This window comes from Loxodonta africana, chromosome 6, assembly GCF_030014295.1.
Source record: "Loxodonta africana isolate mLoxAfr1 chromosome 6, mLoxAfr1.hap2, whole genome shotgun sequence".
Taxonomy (NCBI): Eukaryota; Metazoa; Chordata; class Mammalia; order Proboscidea; family Elephantidae; genus Loxodonta; species Loxodonta africana.
In genome coordinates, this window is record NC_087347.1 from 67,641,695 (window position 1) to 67,663,961 (window position 22,267).

The 22,267-nt window shown below is 38.4% G+C and overlaps 1 protein-coding gene across 1 annotated transcript in view; it reads left to right on the forward strand.

Moving 5' to 3' along the window:
- The window catches only part of CCDC141 (coiled-coil domain containing 141), a 230,846-nt gene that overhangs the window by 108,269 nt on the left and 100,310 nt on the right, over positions 1 to 22,267 (forward strand). The window contains exon 7 of the mRNA XM_003405968.3: positions 14,874 to 15,068. Within this exon, the coding sequence (XP_003406016.2) occupies positions 14,874 to 15,068 (195 nt within the window). The remainder of the gene's footprint in view (positions 1 to 14,873; positions 15,069 to 22,267) is intronic.

Sequence of the window (22,267 nt, forward strand, 5' to 3'; positions counted from 1 at the left end):
TTGTTAAGTCTCTGAGAACCCAGACTGAGAAAGATCTGAATAAACTACTCACAGGGAATCCATAAGGGAGCAATCAGAAAGGGGTTAGGCACCTCTCCCTTTATATGAATTGTCACCAGGAACATTAAAGGGAAATGATATTTAACATGATTACAGTGTCTAATGTCATTGTCCATTATGTTCTATCCAAACCCTCACATCTTGAAAAGTACTGATACATCTTACCAATCACTAGGCAGGTACTTCTGAAAACTGAGTAGGTTGAATATGGTAAGGGCTTTAAACAATTTTTTTTTTTTTTTTTGAGGCATTCCTGAGATCTGGGATTGCTATGCAGTGTCACCTAAACCTTATCCGGTGGCTGAGTTTTTTTTTTTTTTTTAATATTTTTTATTGTGCTTTAAGTGAAAGTTTACAAATCAAGCCAGTCTCTCACACAAAAACCCATATACACCTTGCTACACACTCGCAGTTACTCTCCCCCTAATGAAACAGCCCGCTCTCTCCCTCCACTCTCTTTTTGTGTCCATTTCGCCAGCTTCTAACCCCTGCAACCTCTCATCTCCCCGCCAGGCAGGAGATGCCAACGTAGTCTCAAGTGTCCACCTGATCCGAGAAGCTCACTCCTCACCAGCATCCCTCGCCAACCCATTGTCCAGTCCAATCCATGTCTGAAGAGTTAGTTTCGGGCATGGTTCCTGTCCTGGGCCAACAGAAGGTCTGGGGGCCATGACCTCCGGGGTCCTTCTACTCTCAATCAGACCATTAAGTCTGATCTTATGAGAATTTGGGGCCTGCATCCCACTACTCTCCTGCTCCCTCAGGGGTTCTCTGTTGTTTCCCGTCAGGGCAGTCATCGATTGTAGCCGGACACCATCTAGTTCTTCTGGTCTCAGGATGATGTAGTCTCTGGTTCCTGTGGCCCTTTCTGTCTCTTGGGCTCATAATCGCCTTGTGTCCTTGGTGTTCTTCATTCTCCTTTGATCCAGGTGGGTTGAGACCAATTGATGTATCTTAGATGGCTGCTTGGTAGCGTTTAAGACGCCAGACGCCACGGTGGCTGACTTTTGCAGTCATTTTGCTTCTGCATTACAGGAACAGGAACAACCTCTGGATGTGGACATGCACCCATGTCTGCACATTTAAAAATTTTATTTGAAAGCCACTGGCTATTTAGTGTCTTGTTGCTAGTTGAGATTTGTGATCTTATTTTCCTTACAAAATAGGCAGCTTGAAATCTCTATTCTTCATAGTCTCTCTTGAGTAAGCTTTTCTTATCTAAGAAGCATATTTGGGAGGAATTCGTGAGAGCATTTGCTAATAGAGTGTGTGTGTGTGTGTGAGCGTGAGCCTGCGCACATGTATGTTAAGATGGGTGGTGAGTAATGACTTCAGGAGCATAAACACTGCCTTTGCAGAGAGGCAGGGTGATCAGGATGGATGAGATGATACAAATCCTCATCTCCCCTCTCAAAGTCTCTTCCACCTAGTTTTTCCCATTACGGTTAGGGAATTCAATCTTATTCCAGATACTCAGGACAAAAAAACTTAGAGTCATAACTCCTTTTCCCCTTATCCCATGCCTGGCCTCTCAGGTAATCACCAGAGCTCTACCTTCTAAATAGATCTAGAACCGTGTGGTTTCTCATCTCCACTGCTACCCTCTGGATTGAGCCATGGCCATCTCCTGCCTGGATAATTGCAATAATCTCCTTATAATTTCCTCACTTGCTTCCTTGCTCCCTGACAATGTATTCTCAAAATGACAGCATAGTGATTTTTTTGTTTAAAGTTAGGCGACTTCATGCCACTTCTATGCTCAAAAAACCTGCAAGGACTCCCTATTTCACACAGACAAAAAGACTTCAGTGTTTACAAGACCCTGCTGATGTGGCCCTCCCCATACTGCCACCACTGTGCTTCCTCTACTTTTTCTACTACCTCTTTCCCTTTTGGTCACCTGGCTGTTCCTCCAAGGCAGAAAAACTCCACCTGAAGGCCTTTATCTGTGCTCTGTGTCTGGAAAACTGTTTGTCTAGAGACCCACTTAGTTCACCACCTCACTTCTTCCCATCTTTGCTTCAATGTCATCAGACCTACCCTGATCACCATATTTAATGCTGCATACCTCTGATCCCTGCCCAGCGTGATGATCCTAAGCCCCAACCTGCACTGTTGTGTTTTTTCCAACAAACTTCTTTTCTAACAACCCAAAAAACTACACAATGTACTGATTTTTTGTATTTATTGGTTATAAACAAAATAAAGTAAGAGGGTATCCTACCACCACCACTAAAATTGAGTTCCCCTTCCCCCATCCCATTACTAAGTTCGCTGATGCAGATGGAGTGTTTAGAAGAATGCTTGCCGTAGACTTGGAGTGCTCAGTAAATATTTGTTGACTGAATAAATGATTATCTCATAAATTTGTTGCTCTTATAAATGGGGTCTTTATTAGAGAACATAGTTGGCTATTGTCGATGTATAGGAATGCTATTGATTTTCTCACATTAATCCTGTATAATCAACTTTGCTGAACTCCCTTGATTCAAAAATTTTTTCTTGATTATCTTGTTTTTTTCTATATAAAAAATCATGATCTAGAAATAATGACAATAATATTTCATTCTTCTATTTCTAATGCTTATAATTCTTTATTGTCTAATTGCATTGGATAAGATCTCTAGGAAAATTAAAACCAGCAGTAGTGGTAGTGGACATCTTCGTCTTATTCCTGATTTTAGATAGTATACTTCAAGTAAGTGCTCCATCATTAAGTGTGATGTTTTCTAGGTTATTTTTTTCCCCTTGTTTCTGTATATATCCTTTTATACACATTTAGAATTTTTTTTTTAAATCTTGGCATTGAGCTTTATTGATTCCTTTTTCAGCATCTATTGAGATTATCTTATGGTTTTTCTCTTTCATTTTGTTAATTTGGTGAATCAGATTTCGTTTCAATTTATATTTAACTTAAAAGTGCATAAAAAGGCCAATAATAAAAAAATTTTTTCCATATCTGTTTCGACTATACAATCCTTCCCCCATCTTGCTAAAAACAACCACTATCATTAGATTCTTATGTATCCATCTAGTATCTCATAAAGCAACTACTGTATTTTTACGCAATTTTTTTTTTTGCTAACCACCAAGCCCTCCCCTTCTTTCGCCTCCCCCAGATATTTTTCTAAGTGTGCTATGCTAATTTTTATTACAGCAACATGTTAAAAAAATTAACAAAGAACACTTACAAAACACCTGGGGTGGGGGGAGGGAGTGGCTGGCAAAAAAAAAAAAAAAGTAGAATGCTCATTATTTGCGTAAAATACAGGGTATATTCTTAGCCCTTCTTTTTTACTTCATTGAGATTATATTAAGCTAACTATTTTGCTTTTTTTCACTCATCTTGGTTATCTTTCATTAGTATATAGACAGTGTTCTCATTCTTGTTATAGCTGTATTCCATTTTATGGATATATCATCATTTATTTAACCTGTACTTAAGATGATTGAATTTTAAATTGTTTTCAGAGTTGAGCTTTTTAGTTACTTTGTTTAATACAATTTCTTTTTCTTTTTTTCCTTAATTTTTTATTTTGAAACATCCAACTCCACACTTCAAATTTGGAAGACTAGTACAATGAATGTCCATATATACTTCACCTAGGTTCACAAATTGTTAACATTTCCTCTCTGTCTCCATATATATATATATATATATATATATATATATATATATATACTTGAATCATTTCTCAGTTGTGAGCATCACGTATTTTCGCTCCAAATATTTTGATGTATATTCCCTTATAATCAGGGTGTTTTTCTGTATTATTACAATCCAATTACTATACTCAATAAATTTAACATTGATACAATAATATTATGTAATATATATTCCATTTTGAAATGTCATCACATTGTCCCAAATCAAGGGACATTGCATTTGGTTGTCATGACTCTCCTCGTTTGGCTTGTGTAACCATTTATTTTCCTACCTATTTCTCTTTCTCTGTGGGTTTTTCATTACTAGCCATGTACCAGCCATCATAAAAGTGCAGACTTGTCCCTCCGTTTTTGTCCTTAGCGTTCTTCTATTCTCATTCACCACACTCCCTCTTAAGTGAGTGGTGCTTTGGCTTCACAAATTCTCCCTGAAGAATGTTATTCACAAATATATGCCTTCAGTTCTGGGCGGTTCTTACCTAGTCCTAAACAGCTTCCTTCTGGACATTTACCCGTAGATTAATTCTTCACTCTTCACCCCCACTTCCAGCCTTCTTTTGCCTAACTACTGTTAAACTTTAATTCTCTTCTCGGATGTCACTTAGTAGAATAAATTTTTATTAATTTGCCAGACAGTTCCATTCCATCTCTTTTCTAATCTAGAATCATCTTCCACTCCTCCCTGGTAACACCCTTACCTCTGTGCTCTTCCTTGGACTGTTTCTTCTGAGTGATACACATCCTTGCCCTCTTTCCAGTCCCACCTATTAACTTACTGGTTGAAACTCCTGCCCATATTTAAGAAGGCTGTTAAGATTTCCCAAATCAAAATTGATTTTCAACTTCTACTAGATACATTTTTTGTTTTCCAGTTAAGCTCACAGTGATCTCTTTGATATTAGTTAGGTCCCATAGGAGGTACTTAACCCATTGCCCTCAAGTTGATTCCAACTCTTAGTGACTCTATAGGATGGAGTAGCACAGCCCCATAGGGTTCCAAGGCTGTAACCTTTACGTAAGCAGGCTGCCACATCTTCCTCCTGCTGGGACGGCTGGTGGGTTGGAATTGCTGACCTTTCAGCTAGTTGCTGAGTGTTTTAACCACTGTGCCACCAGGGCTCCTTTAAGAGGCACTAAAGGATGCTTTTTAGGTTGTTCCACATTCGGTATAGGAGAGTTATAAAGTGCCCAGCCCAGTATCATATGGTGCTGGTTCACAAATTATTGAGTGTGGAATGAGAAGCTGAAAACCAAGGACTGTGGAAAGGAGAATGAGTTGAAGAAACTCTAGCCTTGACTTGGTTTTATTAGGAGACAAGTGATTTCTTCCACACCATTTGAGGTAAGGTTTTTTTTTTTTTTTAATAATAAAGACATAGTATATGATTATTACAAATATGGTTATAAAAAGTTTGCAAGGAAGTTAAAAAATAGCCATATAAGTGTATGGAAAAGTTGGGGAAAGAAAAACCTGATGAGATTCTTACCTTCTCCTGGCTTTTTTTTTTTTTAACACTCTGTTTCCCTTTTACATCAGTGACCCTTTTGCCTGCGACAATGATGTGAAGAAAAGACAAAGTAGAAAGAAATGCTCCATTTTCTCCTGTATGAATTAAGACTAATGATATCCAATATTGCTTAGGGCTGTTTTTCAACTCATGATGGATTGGAATATTAATCATTCAAGGAGTATAAAAGAAAGGGTTTTGTTTATTTGCCATTGTGCCTTCCAAAGCCTAGTATGGTACTTACTGAATGAATGAAATAATTTATAAAACTGAAGTTAAATATTAGATTCAGAAGTCATTAATATAATAATTTTCACAGAGTCAAAATAGTTGAAAGTTTTAAGGTTAAAACTGTTATTATTACTCCATCCCCCCATTTGTTAGTATGATTGCACATATACTATAGTCTAGGTCAGTTGTCACCTACTCATTAAATATTTTAGGATGTTCTATTTTTTTTTAGTTTGATGGTTTTAATATTTGACTGGTTATAAGTATTATTTGCTTGTTCCCGACCTCAAATAAAATGCTTCACACTACAATAATAATTTTGATTCATTGTGTATGGGGGTGGGCCTGGAAATGTTTTTAAAAATTTTCTAGGAAATACCGATATCCAGCCAGATTTAAGAACCGTTAGTCTATATCTGATATTCATTGTGGGTAAAACATATATGAGCCACCCATTCTCAACTTAATCCATTTAATTTAGGGAAATGTCTAGAAGAGGTGAACATCGAAACCTAATAATGCCTCCCATAGTTGAATTATATGTTGAGGTCCTGAAGATAGCTCCATCAGAGTCACTAGAAAATGAAAAGTAAGTCCTTTGAGGATATTAATATAAAATGGGAGCCCCTAGCCAGCCAACCTGGCTAATCAGTGCAACTATAGGCACACTGTGTTAAATGAAAACATTTTGGTCAACTAGATTTTTATTAATTTTGTATAAAAACGGAAACACCAAACACCCCCTCCCGATCATGCTGTTGACTAGAAGAAAATATAAAATTAAGAGGAAAAAGAAATCTAAGGAAAACAAGGACAAGACACTAAAGAAAAAATAATGGTTCTTGAAAAACATAAACCTTTGGAAAAATTTTTCCTAATTTCCCATGTAATTAAATTTTCATCTAAAAACTCTGTGCGCTAAGGAAGAAAGTACTAATGCATTTCTGCTTCAATCACTATGTTGAAGATTTGCTTTTGAGCATAGTTTGTAGTGATTTTAAAAATTTATTTTGCCACACATTGATTTGCTTCAGTATCAGCCACCAGCACCATGCTCTGTGTAGCTAAACTACCGGCTCCACTCAGTGGCCAAACACTGAAGAGAATAAAGTTTTTATTTTTCTACAGTGTTTTGAATATTTGAAGGACTGAGAAAGAAGCAAAACAAAGCCCCAGCTATTACTCGGAATCGTATTTGTCATTCCTGTTGTAGTGTCAGTTCCAATCCAGGCCAGTACAATCAATAACCTGAATTTTGGTAGTTCCTAAAATTCAGGAACTTGCAGCACTGCCAGTTTGTCGTTTAATTTATAGATTACTCATTAGGGAAGCAGAGGCTAGTGCAAAGTGGTGGTAGCTGTCATTTCACTGCAGGAAAAGTAAGGCTCAGAAAAGCAGAATGTCCTGCCTGAGGCCACTTAACAAGTTTGGAAGGAAAGCATACTTCTAACTCCAGCTCTCTGTTCTTACCCACAGCTCTCCCTGATTCAGTAGCCTTGATTCTCTCTGCCTGATGTCTGTGAGGTGATACCCCTACTGCTTTCATTTCTAGGTGACATACAAAATCACAGTTCTCCTGCTGCAATTGGTGCCCCTGCTGGAACACATCGCAATGATGACAGAGTTCCAGTGTCCTGTGGACACTGAGATCTGTACTCATCCAGAAGTGGGATGAAATGCTTTTCCCCAGGATGACCCTTATGTTCGTATAGGTCAGCATAGAAATGCCTGGGAAGGGAGCATGAGAGGGCAGTGTGGCCCAGAATGCAAGCCACTTATGCATCATAATCAGAGAGTTTCAGCTTTTCAAGGACTCACTGCCACTCTTTAAAAGCATAAACACTTCTTTTAAAAAAATTCCTGCTGAAAGCAGACTTTCAAATATTCTCTGATTAAAATTGCCAGGTTTATTTTGTCTGTACCTTCTGCTAATGCAATCACATAAAATTCCATGATTTTGTGTCAGTGAGTTAATTTTTTCTGGTGATGAATCAAATGGGATTGTAGACTTTAGGGACTGAACAAGAGATGGGCTGTATCTAATGAGAGGGCCTAAGAATTAACTGTGCTACATGAACTATACATGAACTCAACACAAGCTTCTATCTGATCTGATTTTGACCATTAATCTCCACAACTGTAATTTTTTGGTAGTTTACAAATACATTTTCTATTGCTTCTCACCCATCGTGTCCCACTTAAAAAATTACATTCTAAAGTCAGGTTTGTAATGAAAATAATTTACTAAATGGTGTGGGGTCATTAAATCCCCTCATCCACGGGAAAGTTTTTATGTGAATTAAAGCTTACAAAACATACAGTGATTCTTTATTTCTTTTCAATTGGAGTAGCTAATAATTTCACTTTTTGAATGTACTTGCTGAATAATTTTTATGCCAATCCATAACTTCATTTGAAGAGCTAACCTGGGACTTAAAAAAGAAAGAAGAAATCCTTTCGCCTTCTTGTCTATCAGCACTAATCCTCTTAAAAGTACCCTTCCAATCAAGAGATCCAAGAGAAGCTCAATTTCCTCAGCAAATGGAATAGTGAAAGGTAGAATTTAAAAGGGCTACCACTGTGAGAGGAAAATGAAAATAATGGAGTGACCTGTAGAGAAAACCTGAGCCTGGGAACACACAGCGCCACCCGTCTTTATTGGGTCAGAGATATGCACGTATCTCTGTCAAGTTGAAAAGCCAAGGAAATGGCAGGCTTTGCCTTTCTGCTGGTGGGGACAAGTACTGGAAATATTTTATTGGGAAGCGACTGAAACCCTGTTAGGAGTTTAACGCTTAACAGGCAGGCAGCAATGGCTTAGACAAAATGGATGAAAATTTTCTTCATGGGGTTCCTCCAGCCTTGACAAGAGTGCCAACTATATTTTTTAAGCATGTGATGGATGCAGATGACTCTGGAAAGTTTTATCTGAAAAATAAAATACTGAACATGCCCCCTAAGAAGAATGGCTGGGAAAATACATCACCAGAATGGTATATAGAAATGCATCAGAAACTACCTATAGATTGCTCAAAGAAAACAGAACCAATTTTCTGAGAAGATTGAATAGAAATATTGAATGGACCCAGCTTCATTTAATGCCCACAGAGTTCATGTGAAAATGTAATTAAGAAGACTGGGGAGGGAGAATAAAAAAAGAGGCACAAAATGGACCTTTCCAGTCTCATTGGAAGGTCACAGCCCACTTTTTTTTTTTTTTTATAATAACTTTTATTAAGCTTCAAGTGAACGTTTACAAATCCAATCAGTCTGTCACATATAAGTTTACATACATCTCACTCCCTACTCCCACTTACTCTCCCCGTCTTGAGTCAGCCCTTTCAGTCTCTCCTTTCTTGACAATTTTGCCGGCTTCCCTCTCTCTCTATCCTCCCATCCCCCCTCCAGACAAGAGTTGCCAACACAATCTCAAGTGTCCACCTGATATAATTAGCTCACTCTTCATCAGCATCTCTCTCCCACCCGCTGACCAGTCCCTTTCATTTCTGATGAGTTGTCTTCGGGGATGGTTCCTGTCCTGTGTCAACTGAAGGTCTGGGGAGCATGGCCGCCGGGATTCCTCCAGTCTCAGTCAGACCATTAAGTTTGGTCTTCTTATGAGAATTTGGGGTCTGCATCCCACTGATCTCCTGCTCCCTCAGGGGTCCTCTGCTGAGCTCCCTGTCAGGGCAGTCATCAATTGTGGCCGGGCACCAACTAGTTCTTCTGGTCTCAGGATGATGTAGGTCTCTGGTTCATGTGGCCCTTTCTGTCTCTTGGGCTCTTAGTTGTCATGTGGGCTTGGTGTTCTTCATTTTCCTTTGCTCCAGGTGGGTTGAGACCAATTGCTGCATCTTAGATGGCTGCTTGTTAGCATTTAAGACCCCAGACGCCACATTTCAAAGTGGGATGCAGAATGATTTCATAATAGAATTATTTTGCCAATTGACTTAGAAGTCCCCGCAAACCATGCTCCCCAGACCCCCGCGCTTGCTCCGCTGACCTTTGAAGCATTCATTTTATCCCGGAAACTTCTTTGCTTTTGGTCCAGTCCAATTGAGCTGACCTTCCATGTATTGAGTGTTGTCTTTCCCTTCACCTAAAGCAGTTCTTATCTACTGATTAATCAATAAAAAAACCCTCTCCCACCCTCCCTCCCTCCCCCCCTCGTAACCACAAAAGTATGTGTTCTTCTCAGGTTTACTATTTCTCAAGATCTTATAATAGTGGTCTTATACAATATTTGTCCTTTTGCCTCTGACTAATTTCGCTCAGCATAATGCCTTCCAGGTTCCTCCATGTTATGAAATGTTTCAGAGATTCGTCACTGTTCTTTATCGATGCGTAGTATTCCATTGTGTGAATATACCACAATTTATTTAACCATTCATCCGTTGATGGACACCTTGGTTGCTTCCAACTTTTTGCTATTGTAAACAGAGCTGCAATAAACATGGGTGTGCATATATCTGTTTGTATGAAGGCTCTTGTATCTCTAGGGTATATTCCTAGGAGTGGAATTTCTGGCTTGTATGGTAGTTCTATTTCTAACTGTTTAAGATAACACCAGATAGATTTCCAAAGTGGTTGTACCATTTTACATTCCCACCAGCAGTGTATGAGAGTTCCAATCTCTCCACAGCCTCTCCAACATTTATTATTTTGTGTTTTTTGGATTAATGCCAGCCTTGCTGGTGTGAGATGGAATCTCATCGTAGTTTTAATTTGCATTTCTCTAATGGCTAATGATCGAGAGCATTTTCTCATGTATCTGTTGGCTGCCTGAATATCTTCTTTAGAGAAATGTGTGTTCATATCCTTTGCCCACTTCTTGATTGCACAGCCCACTTTTTATAGCATGATGTGAAGCACAAGGTTAAAGAGGATTTTCAAAGACTTGGCTGTACTCCAAAAGTCTCTCTTCAACATTGTTTGCAAAATTCATACTAAAGGCAGATTTATGAGCACTGCTAGAGAACTTGTATTTCTCTAACACCAGCAGCTCCACAGGAGAAAAGACCTGGTGATCTGCTTCTGTAAAGATTGCAGCTTAGGAAACCCTATGGGGCACTTCTACTCTGTCCTATAGGGTTGCTGTGAGTCAGAATTGACTGGATGGCACACAACAACAACAGCTTTCTAGGCCCTCCCCAGGTGCTCTGTGTTTGTTTTTAAGTTGTCTTCCCCTAATGAGTGCAGAAAGCTCTGATCAGTGCCATTTTTTTTTAAAGAATTTTCTTTTTCATTCTGTATCTTCACTTATTAAGCATCTCTTCATCTGAGTTAATTGAAGATTAATACTTCCACAGATATTTAACAGACAGGAAAAGAGAGAATGAGTACAAAAGAGAGGAAGAAGACCTAAAGGGATAGGGAAAAAACAAAAATGATAAAAGCACAAAGATTTGTGAAAGTAGGTAAACCAGAGGTGGTTCAGCTGATTTTGGCCATAGGAACAGTGTTTGCCCAACATATCATCCATGGAACATGGGTCCCCTGAGATGATTAGCAAACAAATGATTTCTTGGTCAAAAAACTTTGACCAGTATTTTCATACCATATTTTCCCCTTGTCGTAGTTAGGTGCTGTCGAGTTGGTTCAGACTCACAGTGACCCTGCGTACAACAGAACGAAACCTGCCCATCCTCACAACTGTTGCTATATTTGAACCCATTGTTGCAGCCACTATATCAACCCATCTCGTTGAGGGTCTTCATCTTTTTCACTGACTCTCTGCTTTACTAAGCATGATGTCCTTCTCCAGGGAGTAGTCTCTTCTGATAACATGTCCAAAGTACGTGAGACCAAGTCTCAACATCCTCACTTCTAGGGAGCATTCTGGCTGTTTCCTTCTTCCAAGACAGATTTCTTCATTCTTTTGGTGTCTGTGGTATATTCCATATTCTTCATCAACACCATAATTCAAAGGCATCAGTTCTTCTTCAGTCTTCTTTATTCATTGTCTAGCTTTATCATATGAGGAGATTGGCTTGGATCAAGCCCACCTTAGTCCTCAAAGTGACATCTTTGCTTATTTCCCCTGTGGAGAGTCTCAATGCGTATTAACGTTTTGAGAGGTACTGCAATAAAGAAACCTTTGTTTATCATGAGAGATCCAAACTTATAATACCAGTCAGTAACATTTTGGGAACTGCTCCACTATAGTTATTTTAGAACTAGCAAGCAGAAGCACCCATAAAATATAGAACAAATTTTGGAATGCTAATGTACCTTGATAAGAGCTGATAGGAAGAAAAACAGGACTAACACTTAACGAGCACCTATTATGTGTGACAGAAATTGTACTATTAAAAATATTTGCTCATTTCCCAATAAAATTAAGGTAACAGCAGGGATATTTACAGTGCTTTTTACAAAAGAACTTCATGGTACTTATTAGCTGTCCTTAAGTGAGGGCTCAGTAGGTTTTTTAAGAAAATGAAGGACCTTGGGAACTCAAGTGGCCCTTATCCATGCCTAGGAGTATTGTGCTCGCACCCACTGAAAAATTTGGAGATTCTGGAGACTCTCTGCTTTCAGTTCCTGGAATGTAGTACAACATGCAGGCCTGTGAACCAATTCTGGTTCTGCCACTTACTAGATCTGTAACTTTGAGTAATGTATTCCTCTGAGCCTATGTAAATACCAGAATAGTAATAATTCCTAGTCTTAAGGGTTTGTGAGATTTTTTACTTATAAGCAACAAGCTTATGAATACCAGTCCCTTAATCTACCTGCCTTACTCTTGTATCCATTGATCAAAATATTTCTCTGTTGGCCAAATACTATGACAGATTGTATGGAGAACACAAAATACAATGTACAGTTTCTACTTCAACACCTACTAATTATTATTTAAAATGCCACCATATTATATATGTGTGTGTGTATATAGAACCAGCATGTATTTATTTAATAGTGTAAGTGTATATGAAAATTACATAAAATAGCGGTTTATGTATTGTTAAAGGAAAGAAGTACATTTTATTGTTTCTTATTCTCCAAGACATCTGGCCTAGCTTAGTGCCAAGCACTTAGTATTTAGCGTGTCTTGTGAAATGAATGAATAGAAACAGTAGAGGTAAATTGCACTGAAAAATATGCTTATTTTAAACAATACAATGTAACAAATATAACAATAATGGAGTATTTTGCACTAGGGGAATAAGTCAGGGTGGAGTTTGAGATTTTTCCACTTGGTGATAAATTTCTGATGCTTTAACAAATAGTTTATGCCTACCACTCCATCTCAGCTGAGATGGATACAAGAAACTTCAGTAAAATTTTGCTGAAGATCATTTAAAAGCAGTTGCCACAGCATATTGACAGGGAACGGCCAGAAATTCAAGCCAGATTCAGAAGAGGATGTGGAACAAGGGACGTTATTGCTGATGTCAGATGGATCCTGGCTGAAAGCAGAGAGTACCAGAAAGATGTTTACCTGTGTTTTATTGACTGTGCAAAGGCATTTGACTGTGTGGATCGTAAGAAATTATGTATAACACTGAGAAGAATGACAGTTCCAGAACATTTATGAACCTGTACTTAGATTATGAGGTAGTCATTCAAACAGAACAAGGGAATACTGCATGGTGTGCATCAGGATTGTAGCCTTTCACCATACTTATTCAGTCTGTAAAGTGAGCAAATAATCCAAGAAGCTGGACTATATGGAGAAGAACGGGGCATCAGGATTGAAGGAAGACTCATTAATGACCTACAATATGCAGACGACACATCTTGCTTGATGAATGTGAAGAGGACTTGAAGCACTTACTGATGAAGATCAAAGATGACCGCCTTCAGTATGGATTACACCTTAACATAAAGAAACAAAAATTCTCAGAACTAGACCAATAAGCAACATCATGATAAATGGAGAAAAGATTGATGTTGTCAAGGATTTCATTTAACTTGGATCTTCAGTCAACACCCATGGAAGCAGCAATCAAGAAATCAGATGACATATTACATTGAGCAAATCTGCCGCAAAAAACCTCTTTAAAGTGTCCAAAAGCAAAAATTGTCACTTTTAGGACTAAGGTGTGTCTGACTGAAGCTATGGTATTTTCAGTTGCTTCGTATGCATTTGAAAGTTGGACAGTGACTAAGGCAGACCAAAGAAGAATTGATGCCTTTGAATTATGGTATTGTCAAAGAATATTGAATATACAGTGGACTGCCAGAAGAGTGAACAAATCTGTCTTGAAGAAGTACAGCCAGAATGCGCAGAAGCAAGAATGATAAGACTTTGTCTCAAATACTTTGGACATGTTATCAGGAGAGACTAATCCCTGGAGAAGGACATCACGCTTGGTAAAGTAGAGGGCCAGCAAAAAAAAGGAAGACTGTCAATAAAATGGATTGACACAATGCAACAATGGGCTCAAGCATAACAACATTTGTGAGGATGGTGCAGGACTGGGCAGTGTTCTGTTCTGTTGTACATAGGGTCACTATGAGTCAAGCAACTGGACAGCACCTAACAGCAACAAAAACCACTCAATCTCAGCTGAGATGGATACAAGAAAATTCACTAATAAGGCTGTCATGTTAAAGATAATCCTTATTTCATGAAACTGGATCTGGTTTCAGTCTTTTTGCAGAAAACTTGGGTTTCTGTTCAAATAGAATTAATGTTAAAAAATGTTAATATGTTGGGTTTACTCCAGTTCTTATTTCCTTTCTTCTGTGCTTACTGTTTCCTTCATGCAATGGAAAGTAACAAGCTACCTCTTTTCTTCTAAAATGTTTACTTCTTGTTAGAGTGAAGCACTGAGCAGTGAATTTAGGGTCAGGAAGGAGGGAGTACTGCACAATAACAGCTATTAATTTTGCAGTGAATAACATCTTTATTTTAGTTTCAAGTGTAGATAGACACTAAAACAACAGCCACGAGACAGGAGATTTTCCTTCCTTTCTGTACAGATTTTCCTACATTGACAGTAAGACTGAGTTATGGGAGAGATAATGTTTAATAAATAAATAAAAATAGGACAAACTGAGTTAGAGATTGAAAATTGCTGTTGATTGTATTTGGGTGTGTTTTCAGATGGAGTTAGCAGAAATAGAAGTGCCCTTCATTCTGGGCAACTGGATACTTCATCTGTCACTCATCCCAAGCTATCTACCCCTTTCTACCATCATAGTCACTACCTTTTTCACTCCTTTTCTGATTCCTTTTTTATCTCATCTACATCTGGGTACTCATACATGTAGCATTTACTCCTTCATGATTTGAAATAATAATGACAGATTTCCAGTATATTCAACACATCTAAATATTCTCTGAATCTTATTAGATATTATAAAGGGTAAACAGATTATTAGATATTATAAAGGGTAAAAAGGGTGGAAAAAAAAGGGTAGGTAGTGTCAAATAAACTAAACGAGCATAATCTCTTACAGGAATGGAATTCTGCTGTTGAGAGGATGAAGAGTGAGGGACTTGGGATTCTGCTGTCAAAGGACTATGTGGAGAAAGAACATCTACAGCTTTCTAACCAGAAACTCAGTCAGCTCCAGGAAGAACTTGGTCAGCTTATGGCGGAAAGGGAAACCTGGTTAAAAAAGGCAAATGATTTTTTTAGCAGTGCCAACAAGGTCAGTATAAGGTCAAGTTGATAATTTTAGCTAAGCTGACAGGCCAATAAGAGACCTGTTACTTCCATGTAGAGTTTCAAAATTGGCAGCAGCAAAGAAGAGTTTTTTTTTTTTTTTTTTATTGTGCTTTAAATGAAGGTTTACACACCAAGTCAGTCTGTCATACAAAAACTTATATAGGTGCTTTCCCTCTAATGAGACAGCACACTCCTTCCCTCTACTCTCTATTTTTGTGTCCATTCGGCCAGCTTCTGACCCCCTCTGCCCTCTCACCTCCTCTCCATATAGGAGCTGCCCACATAGCCTCATGTGTCTTCTTGATCCAAGAAGCTCACTGTTCACCAGTATTATTTTCTATCCCATACTCTAGTCCAATCCATGTCTGAAGAGTTGGCTTTGGGAATGGTTCCTGTCTTGGCCTAACAAAAGGTCTGGAGACCATGACCCCTGGGACCCTTCTAGCCTCAGTCAGACCATTAAGTCTGGTCTTTTTATGAGAATTTGAGGTCTGCATCCCACTGCTTTCCTGCTCCCTCAGGGGTTCTCTGTTGCGTTCCCTGTCATTGGTTATAGCTGGGCACCATCTAGTTCTTCTCCTCTCAGGCTGATGTAGTTTCTGGTTTATGTGGCCCTTTCTGTCTCTTGGGCTCGTAATTACCTTATGTCCTTGATGTTCTTCATTCTCCATTGCTCCATGTGGGTTGAGACCAATTGATGCATCTTAGATGGCTGCTTGCTAGCGTTTAAGACCCCAGATGCCGCTTTCCAAAGTGGGATGCAGAATGTTTTCTAAATAGATTTTATTATGCCAGTTGACTTAGATGTCCCCTGAACCATGGTCCCCAAACTCCTGCCCCTCCTGCACTGGCCTTCAAAGCATTGAGTTTATTCAAGAAACTTCTTTGCTTTTGGTTTAATCCAGTTGCGTTGACCTCTCCTGTATCATGTGTTGTCTTTCCCTTCACCTAAAATAGTTCCTATCTACTATCTAATTAGTGAAAACTCCTCTCCCTCCCTTCCTCTCTCCCCACTCTCGTAACCATCAAAGAATATTTTCTTCTCTGTTTAAACTATTTTTTGAGTTCTTATAATAGAGGTCTCATATAATATTTGTCCATTTGCATCTGACTAATATCACTCAGATTCCTCCATGTTGTGATTCATCATTGTTCTTTATCAATGCATAGTATTCCATTGTGTGTATATACAGTAATTTATTTATCCATTTATTCTTTGATGGGCACCTTGGTTGCTTCCTTCTTTTTGCTATTGTAACAGTGCTGCAGTGAACATGGCTGTGCGTACATCTGTTCGTGTAAAGGCTCTTATTTCTCTAGAGTATATTCCTATCCAAGGAGTGGGATTGCTAGATCGTGTGGTAATTCTGTTTCTAGTTTTTAAGGAAGCGCCAAATCGATTTCCAAAGTGGTGGCACCATTTTACATTCCCACCAACAGTGTATAAGTTTTCCAATCTCTCCACAACCTCTCCAACATTTATTATTTTGTGTTTTTTGGATTAATGCCAGCCTTGTTGGAGTGAGATGGAATCTCATTGTAGTTTTGATTTGCATTTCTCTAATGGCTAATGAACGTGAGCATTTCCTCAAGTATCTGTTAGCTACCTGAATGCCTTTTTTAGTGAAGTGCCTGTTCATATCCTTAGCCCATTTTTTAACTGGGTTATTTGCCTTTTTGTAGTTGAGTTTTTGCAGTATTTTGTAGATTTTAGAGATCAGATGCTGATCGGAAATGTCATAGCTAAAAACTTTTTCCCAGTCTGTAGGTAGTCTCTTTACTCTTTTGGTGAAGCCTTTGAATGAGCATAGATGTTTGATTTTTAGGAGCTCCCAGTTATCTAGTTTCTCTTCTGCATTGTTAGTTAATGTTTTGTATACTGTTTATGCCATGTATTAGGGCTCCAAGCATTGTCCCTATTTTTTCTTCCATGATCCTTATCATTTTAGATTTTATATTTAGGACTTTGATCCATTTTGAGTTAGTTTTTGTGCATGGTGTCAGGTATGGGCCTTGTTTCATTTTTTTGCAGTTGGATATTCAGTTATGCCATCACCATTTGTTAAAAAGACTGTCTTTTCCCCATTTAACTGACTTGGAACCTTTGTCAAATATCAGCTGCTCATATGTGGATGGATTTATGTCTAGATTCTCAATTCTGTTCCATTGTTCTATGTATCTGTTGTTGTACCAGTACCAGGCTGTTTTGACTACTGTGGCAGTATAACCCCGTTGCCGTCGTATAGTAGGTTTTAAAATCCAGTAGAGTGAGGCCTCCCACTTTGTTCTTCTTTTTCAGTAATGCTTTACTTATCTGGGGCCTCTTTCCCTTCCATATGAAGTTGGTGATTTGTTTCTCCATCTCATTAAAAAATGTCATTGGAATTTGGATTGGAATTGCACTGTATGTATAGATCACTTTTGGTGTAATAGACATTTTTACAATGTTAAGTTTTCCTATCCATAAGCAAGATATGTTTTTCCACTTATGTAGGTCTCTTTTGGTTTCTTGCAGAAGTGTCTTGTAGTTTTCTTTGTGTAGGTCTTTTACATCTCTGGTAAGATATATTCCTAAGTATTTTATCTTTTGGGGGGCTACTATAAATGGCATTGATTTGCTGACTTCCTCTTCGATGTTCTTTTTGTTCGTGTAGAGGAATCCAGCTGATTTTTGTGTGTTTGTCTTGTATCCTTATCCTCTGCTTAACTCTTCTATTAGTTTCAGTAGTTTTCATGAGGAATCTTTAGGGTTTTCTGTGTATAAGATCATGTCATCTGCAAATAGAGATATTTTGACTTCTTGCCAATCTGGTTGCCTTTTATTTCTTTATCTAGCCTAATTGCTCTGGCTAGGACCTCCAGCAGAATGTTGAATAAGAGTAGTGATAAAAGGCATCCCTGTCTGGTTCCCTTTCTCAAGGGGAATGCTTTCATACTCTCTCCATTTCGGATGATGTTGGTTTTTGGCTTTGTATAAATGCCCTTCATTATGTTGAGGAATTTTCCTTCTATTCCTATTTTGCTGAGAGTTTTTATCCTGAATGGTTGTTGAACTTTGTCAAATGCCTTTTTTGTATCAATTGATAAGATCATGTGGCTCTTGTCTTTTTTTTTTTTTTTTATATGATGGATTATGTTGTTTTTCTAATGCTGAACCATCCCTGCATACCTGGTATGAATCCCCCTTGGTCATGGTGAAATTATTTTTTTGATATGTTGTTGAATTCTATTGGCTAGAATTTTGTTGAGGATTTTTGCATCTAAGTTCATGAGGGATATAGGTCTATAATTTTCTGGTGGTGTCTTTACCTGGTTTTGGTATCAGGGATATGCTGACTTCATAGAATGAGTTTGGGAGTCTTCTGTCCTCTTCTACGTTCTGAAATACCTTTAGTAGTATTGGTGTTAACTCTTCTCTGAAAGTTTGATAGAAGTCTGCAGTGAAGCCATCCAGGCCAGGGCTTTTTTCTTGTTGGGAGTTTTTAATTACCTTTTCAATCTCTTCTTTTGCTATGGGTTTATTTAGTTGTTCTATCTCTGTTTGTGTTTAGGTAGGTACGTGTTTCTAGAAATTCATCCATTCCTTCTAGGTTTTCAAATTCGTTTGAGTGCAACTTTTCCTAGTAATCTGATAAGATTCTTTTAATTTCAGTTGGGTCTGTTGTAATATCACCCATTTCATTTCTTATTCAAGTTATTTGCCTCATCTCCTGTCTTTTGTCCTTTTGGCCAACGGTTTATCAATTTTTTCAAAGAACCGGCTTTCGTTAACTCTTTAAATTGTTTTTCTGTTCTCTATTTCATTTAATTCTGCTCTAATTGTTATTATTTGCTTTCTTTTGGTGCCTGAGGCTTTCTTTTTTTGCTCTTTATTTGTTCAAGTTATAGGGATAATTCTTTGATTTTGGCCCTTTCTTCTTTTTGTATGTGTGCATTTATTGATATAAATTGACCTCTGAGCACTAGTTTCGCGTGTCCTAAAGGTTCTGATAGTAAGTGTTTTCATTCTCATTGGGGTCTATGAATTTCTTTATTCCATCCTTGATGTCTACTATACCCCAGTCGTTTTTGAGCAGGGTATTGTTCAGTTTCCACGTGTCCGATTTCTTTTCCCTGCTTTTTCTGTTATTGATTTCTACTTTTATGGCCTTATGGTCACAGAAGATGCTTTGTAATATTTCAATATTTTGGATTCTGCTAAGGCCTGCTTTATGACCTCATATGTGGTCTATTCTAGTGAATGTTCCACGTGCGTTGGAAAAGAAAGTATACTTGGCTGCTCTTGGGTGGAGTGTTCACTATATGTCTATGAGGTCAGATTGGTTGATTGTGGCATTTAGCTCTTCCATGTCTTTATTGAGCTTCTTTCTGGATGTTCTGTCCTTCACCAAAAGTGGTGTGTTGAAGATTCCTACTATAATTGTGGAGCTGTGTATCTCACTTTTCAGTGCTGTTAAGAGTTTGTTTTATTTATCTTGCAGCCCTGTCATTAGGTGCATAAATATTTAATATGGTTATATTCTCCCTTTAACCATTATATAGTGTCCTTCCTTATCCTTTGTGGTGGATTTAACTTTAAAGTCTATTTTGTTAGAAATTAATATTGCCACTCCTGCTCTTTTTTGATTGTTGTTTGCTTGATGTATTTTTTTTTTCATCCTTTGAGTTTTAGTTTGTGTCTCTAAGTCTAAGGTGTGTCTCTTGTAGGCAGCATGTAGATGGATTGTGTTTTTTTATCCATTCTGCCACTCTCTGTCTCTTTATTGGTGCGTTTAGTCCATTTACATTCAGTGTAATTTCGATAGGTATGAGTTTTTGTGCTGAGTAGTTTATCTTTATATATTGTCTTTTCCTCTTATTTGTTGTTGTTGATTTTGTTTCTGCTGAGTCTCTATTTTTTTCTTGTATTTTGTTTTGGCGAGTAGGATTGCTAGTCTCCATTGTGGTTGCCTTAACATTTACCCCTGTTTTTCTAAGTTTAAACCGAATTTTATTTCTTTATATTGCCTTGTTGTCTTCTCCATATGAAAGACCTATGACTACATTTCTTAGTCCCTCTTTATTGTTTTAATGTTGTCTTCCTTTACATAATGACATCACTGTTTCCCTGTTTTGAGCGTTTTTTAATTTTGATTTATTTTTGTGATTTCCCTATCTGGGTTGACCTCTGATTGCTCTGTCTAGTGTTCCATTCTTAGGTTGATATCTGAAGTTACTGATTTTGTAACCAGAAAACTCCCTTTAGTATTTCATGTAGTTTTGGTTTGTTTTTACGAATTCCCTAAACTTCTGTTTGTCTGGAAATGTCCTAATTTCACCTTCATATTTGAGAGGCAATCTTGCTGTATATATGATTCTTCGGTGGCAATTTTTTTCCTTCAGTGCGTTATGTAAGTAATCCCATTGCCTTCTTGCCTGCATGGTTTCTGCTGAGTAGTTCGAGCTTATTCTTACTGACTCTCCTTTGTAGGTGACTTTTCGTTTATCCCTACGTGCTCTTAAAATTCTCTCTTTATCTTTGGTTTTGGCAAGTTTGATTATAATATGTCTTGGTGACTTTCTATTAAGGCCTATCTTATGTGGAGCTCGATATCTTTCACGGTATCAGGGAAGTTTTCTGCCAACAAATCTTCCACAATTCTCTCTGGATTTTCTGTTATCCCTCCTTGTTCTGGTACTCCAATCACTCATAGATTATTTCTCTTGATAAAGTCCCACATGATTCTTCAGGTTTCTTTATTTATTTTTCATTCTTTTGTCTGATTTTTCTTCAAATGTATTGGTACCAAGTGCTTTATCTTCAGTCTCACCAATTCTGCCATCCACTTGCTCAATTCTGGTCCTCTGACTTTCTATTGAGTTGTCTAATTCTGTAATTGTATTGTTAATCTTCTTAATTTCTGATTGCTGTCTCTCTGTGGATTCTTACAGCTTATTAAATTTTCATTATGTTCTTGAATAACATTTTTAATTTCTTTATCTGTGTGTTCCTTGGCTTGTTCTCCGTATTGCCTGATCTCCTTCCTGACCTCATTCCCGATGTCTTGAAGAGTTCTGTATATTGATCATAGGTCTTCTGCATCTGGTAATTCCAGGAAGGTGCCTTCATCTGGAAGATCCCTTGATTCTTTGTTTTGAGATCTTGTTGAAGTGATCATGGTCTGCTTCTTTATGTGATTTGATTTTGGCTGTTGTCTCCGAGCCATCTATAAGTTATTGTATTAGTTTATTTTATGTTTGCTTACTGTATCCTAGCTTCTTGCTTTGTTTTGTTTTGATATGTCCAGATAGGTTGTTTGAGTGAGCTAGCTTGATTATTTTCACTTTTGAAGCTCTAACATCCTGTCTCCAGATGACTAGAACTGTTATCATGTATATGAATCTAGAAGTCCATTCACTTTTCTTGTATGGATTCAGCTTAGGTGTACAGGTAGTTGGTCATCAAGTGTGTGCTACAGGCTCTGTCCTACAGTCTTAGAGGGGCAGGGGTGATTGGTGTAGGTACTGGTATCTGGTTGCAGCAGGGGGTCATGCTTTGAACAAGGCAAGGTACTGACAGCTGTCCCGAGTGTCTGTGAGGATAGCATGCTCCTGTCCCCTAAAGCGCACAGAGGAGTGGGTTCTGTAGACAGACCATGGGCATGCAGAGCTTTTGGTTGTAAGGACTGCGAGGTACCAGTTATTCTTGGACGCCTGTAGCAGGTTGCCAGGTGACCTGAGTGGAGCCACTAGTTCTTAGGCCCCCGATGTGGGTAGGTGAGGACCCTGTTTAATAGGCAAAGTGGTGTCAAACATCAAACATCCACCTCTCCACTGCACAGCTGAAACAGTTGCAATCTGCCAACAAGGGCCTCTTCTCCTGAAATAGGCCCACAGAGGTCCATGTAGGGGGGAAAGGTATTCAAAGTCCATGGAGTGTTTATGCCTGGACAGGAGCTACTTCTCTCCTTAGCTCCCCAGGTTAGTGGAGCTGGCAGATTATCTTTTCCCGAATTGTGAATTTATTTCTTCTCCAGGGCCGGGAGAATGGCTCAGAGCACGTAGCAGGACCTCTCTCAGGCCCAGGGAAATCAACAGCCACTGAAGCTGGCTTGGGGGCTGGGGGCACGGTAAAATACATGCAAGTACTTAGCTTTTACCGAGAGCATTGTTCTTCTCTGGTTCAGGAGGTGTGTGTAGGCT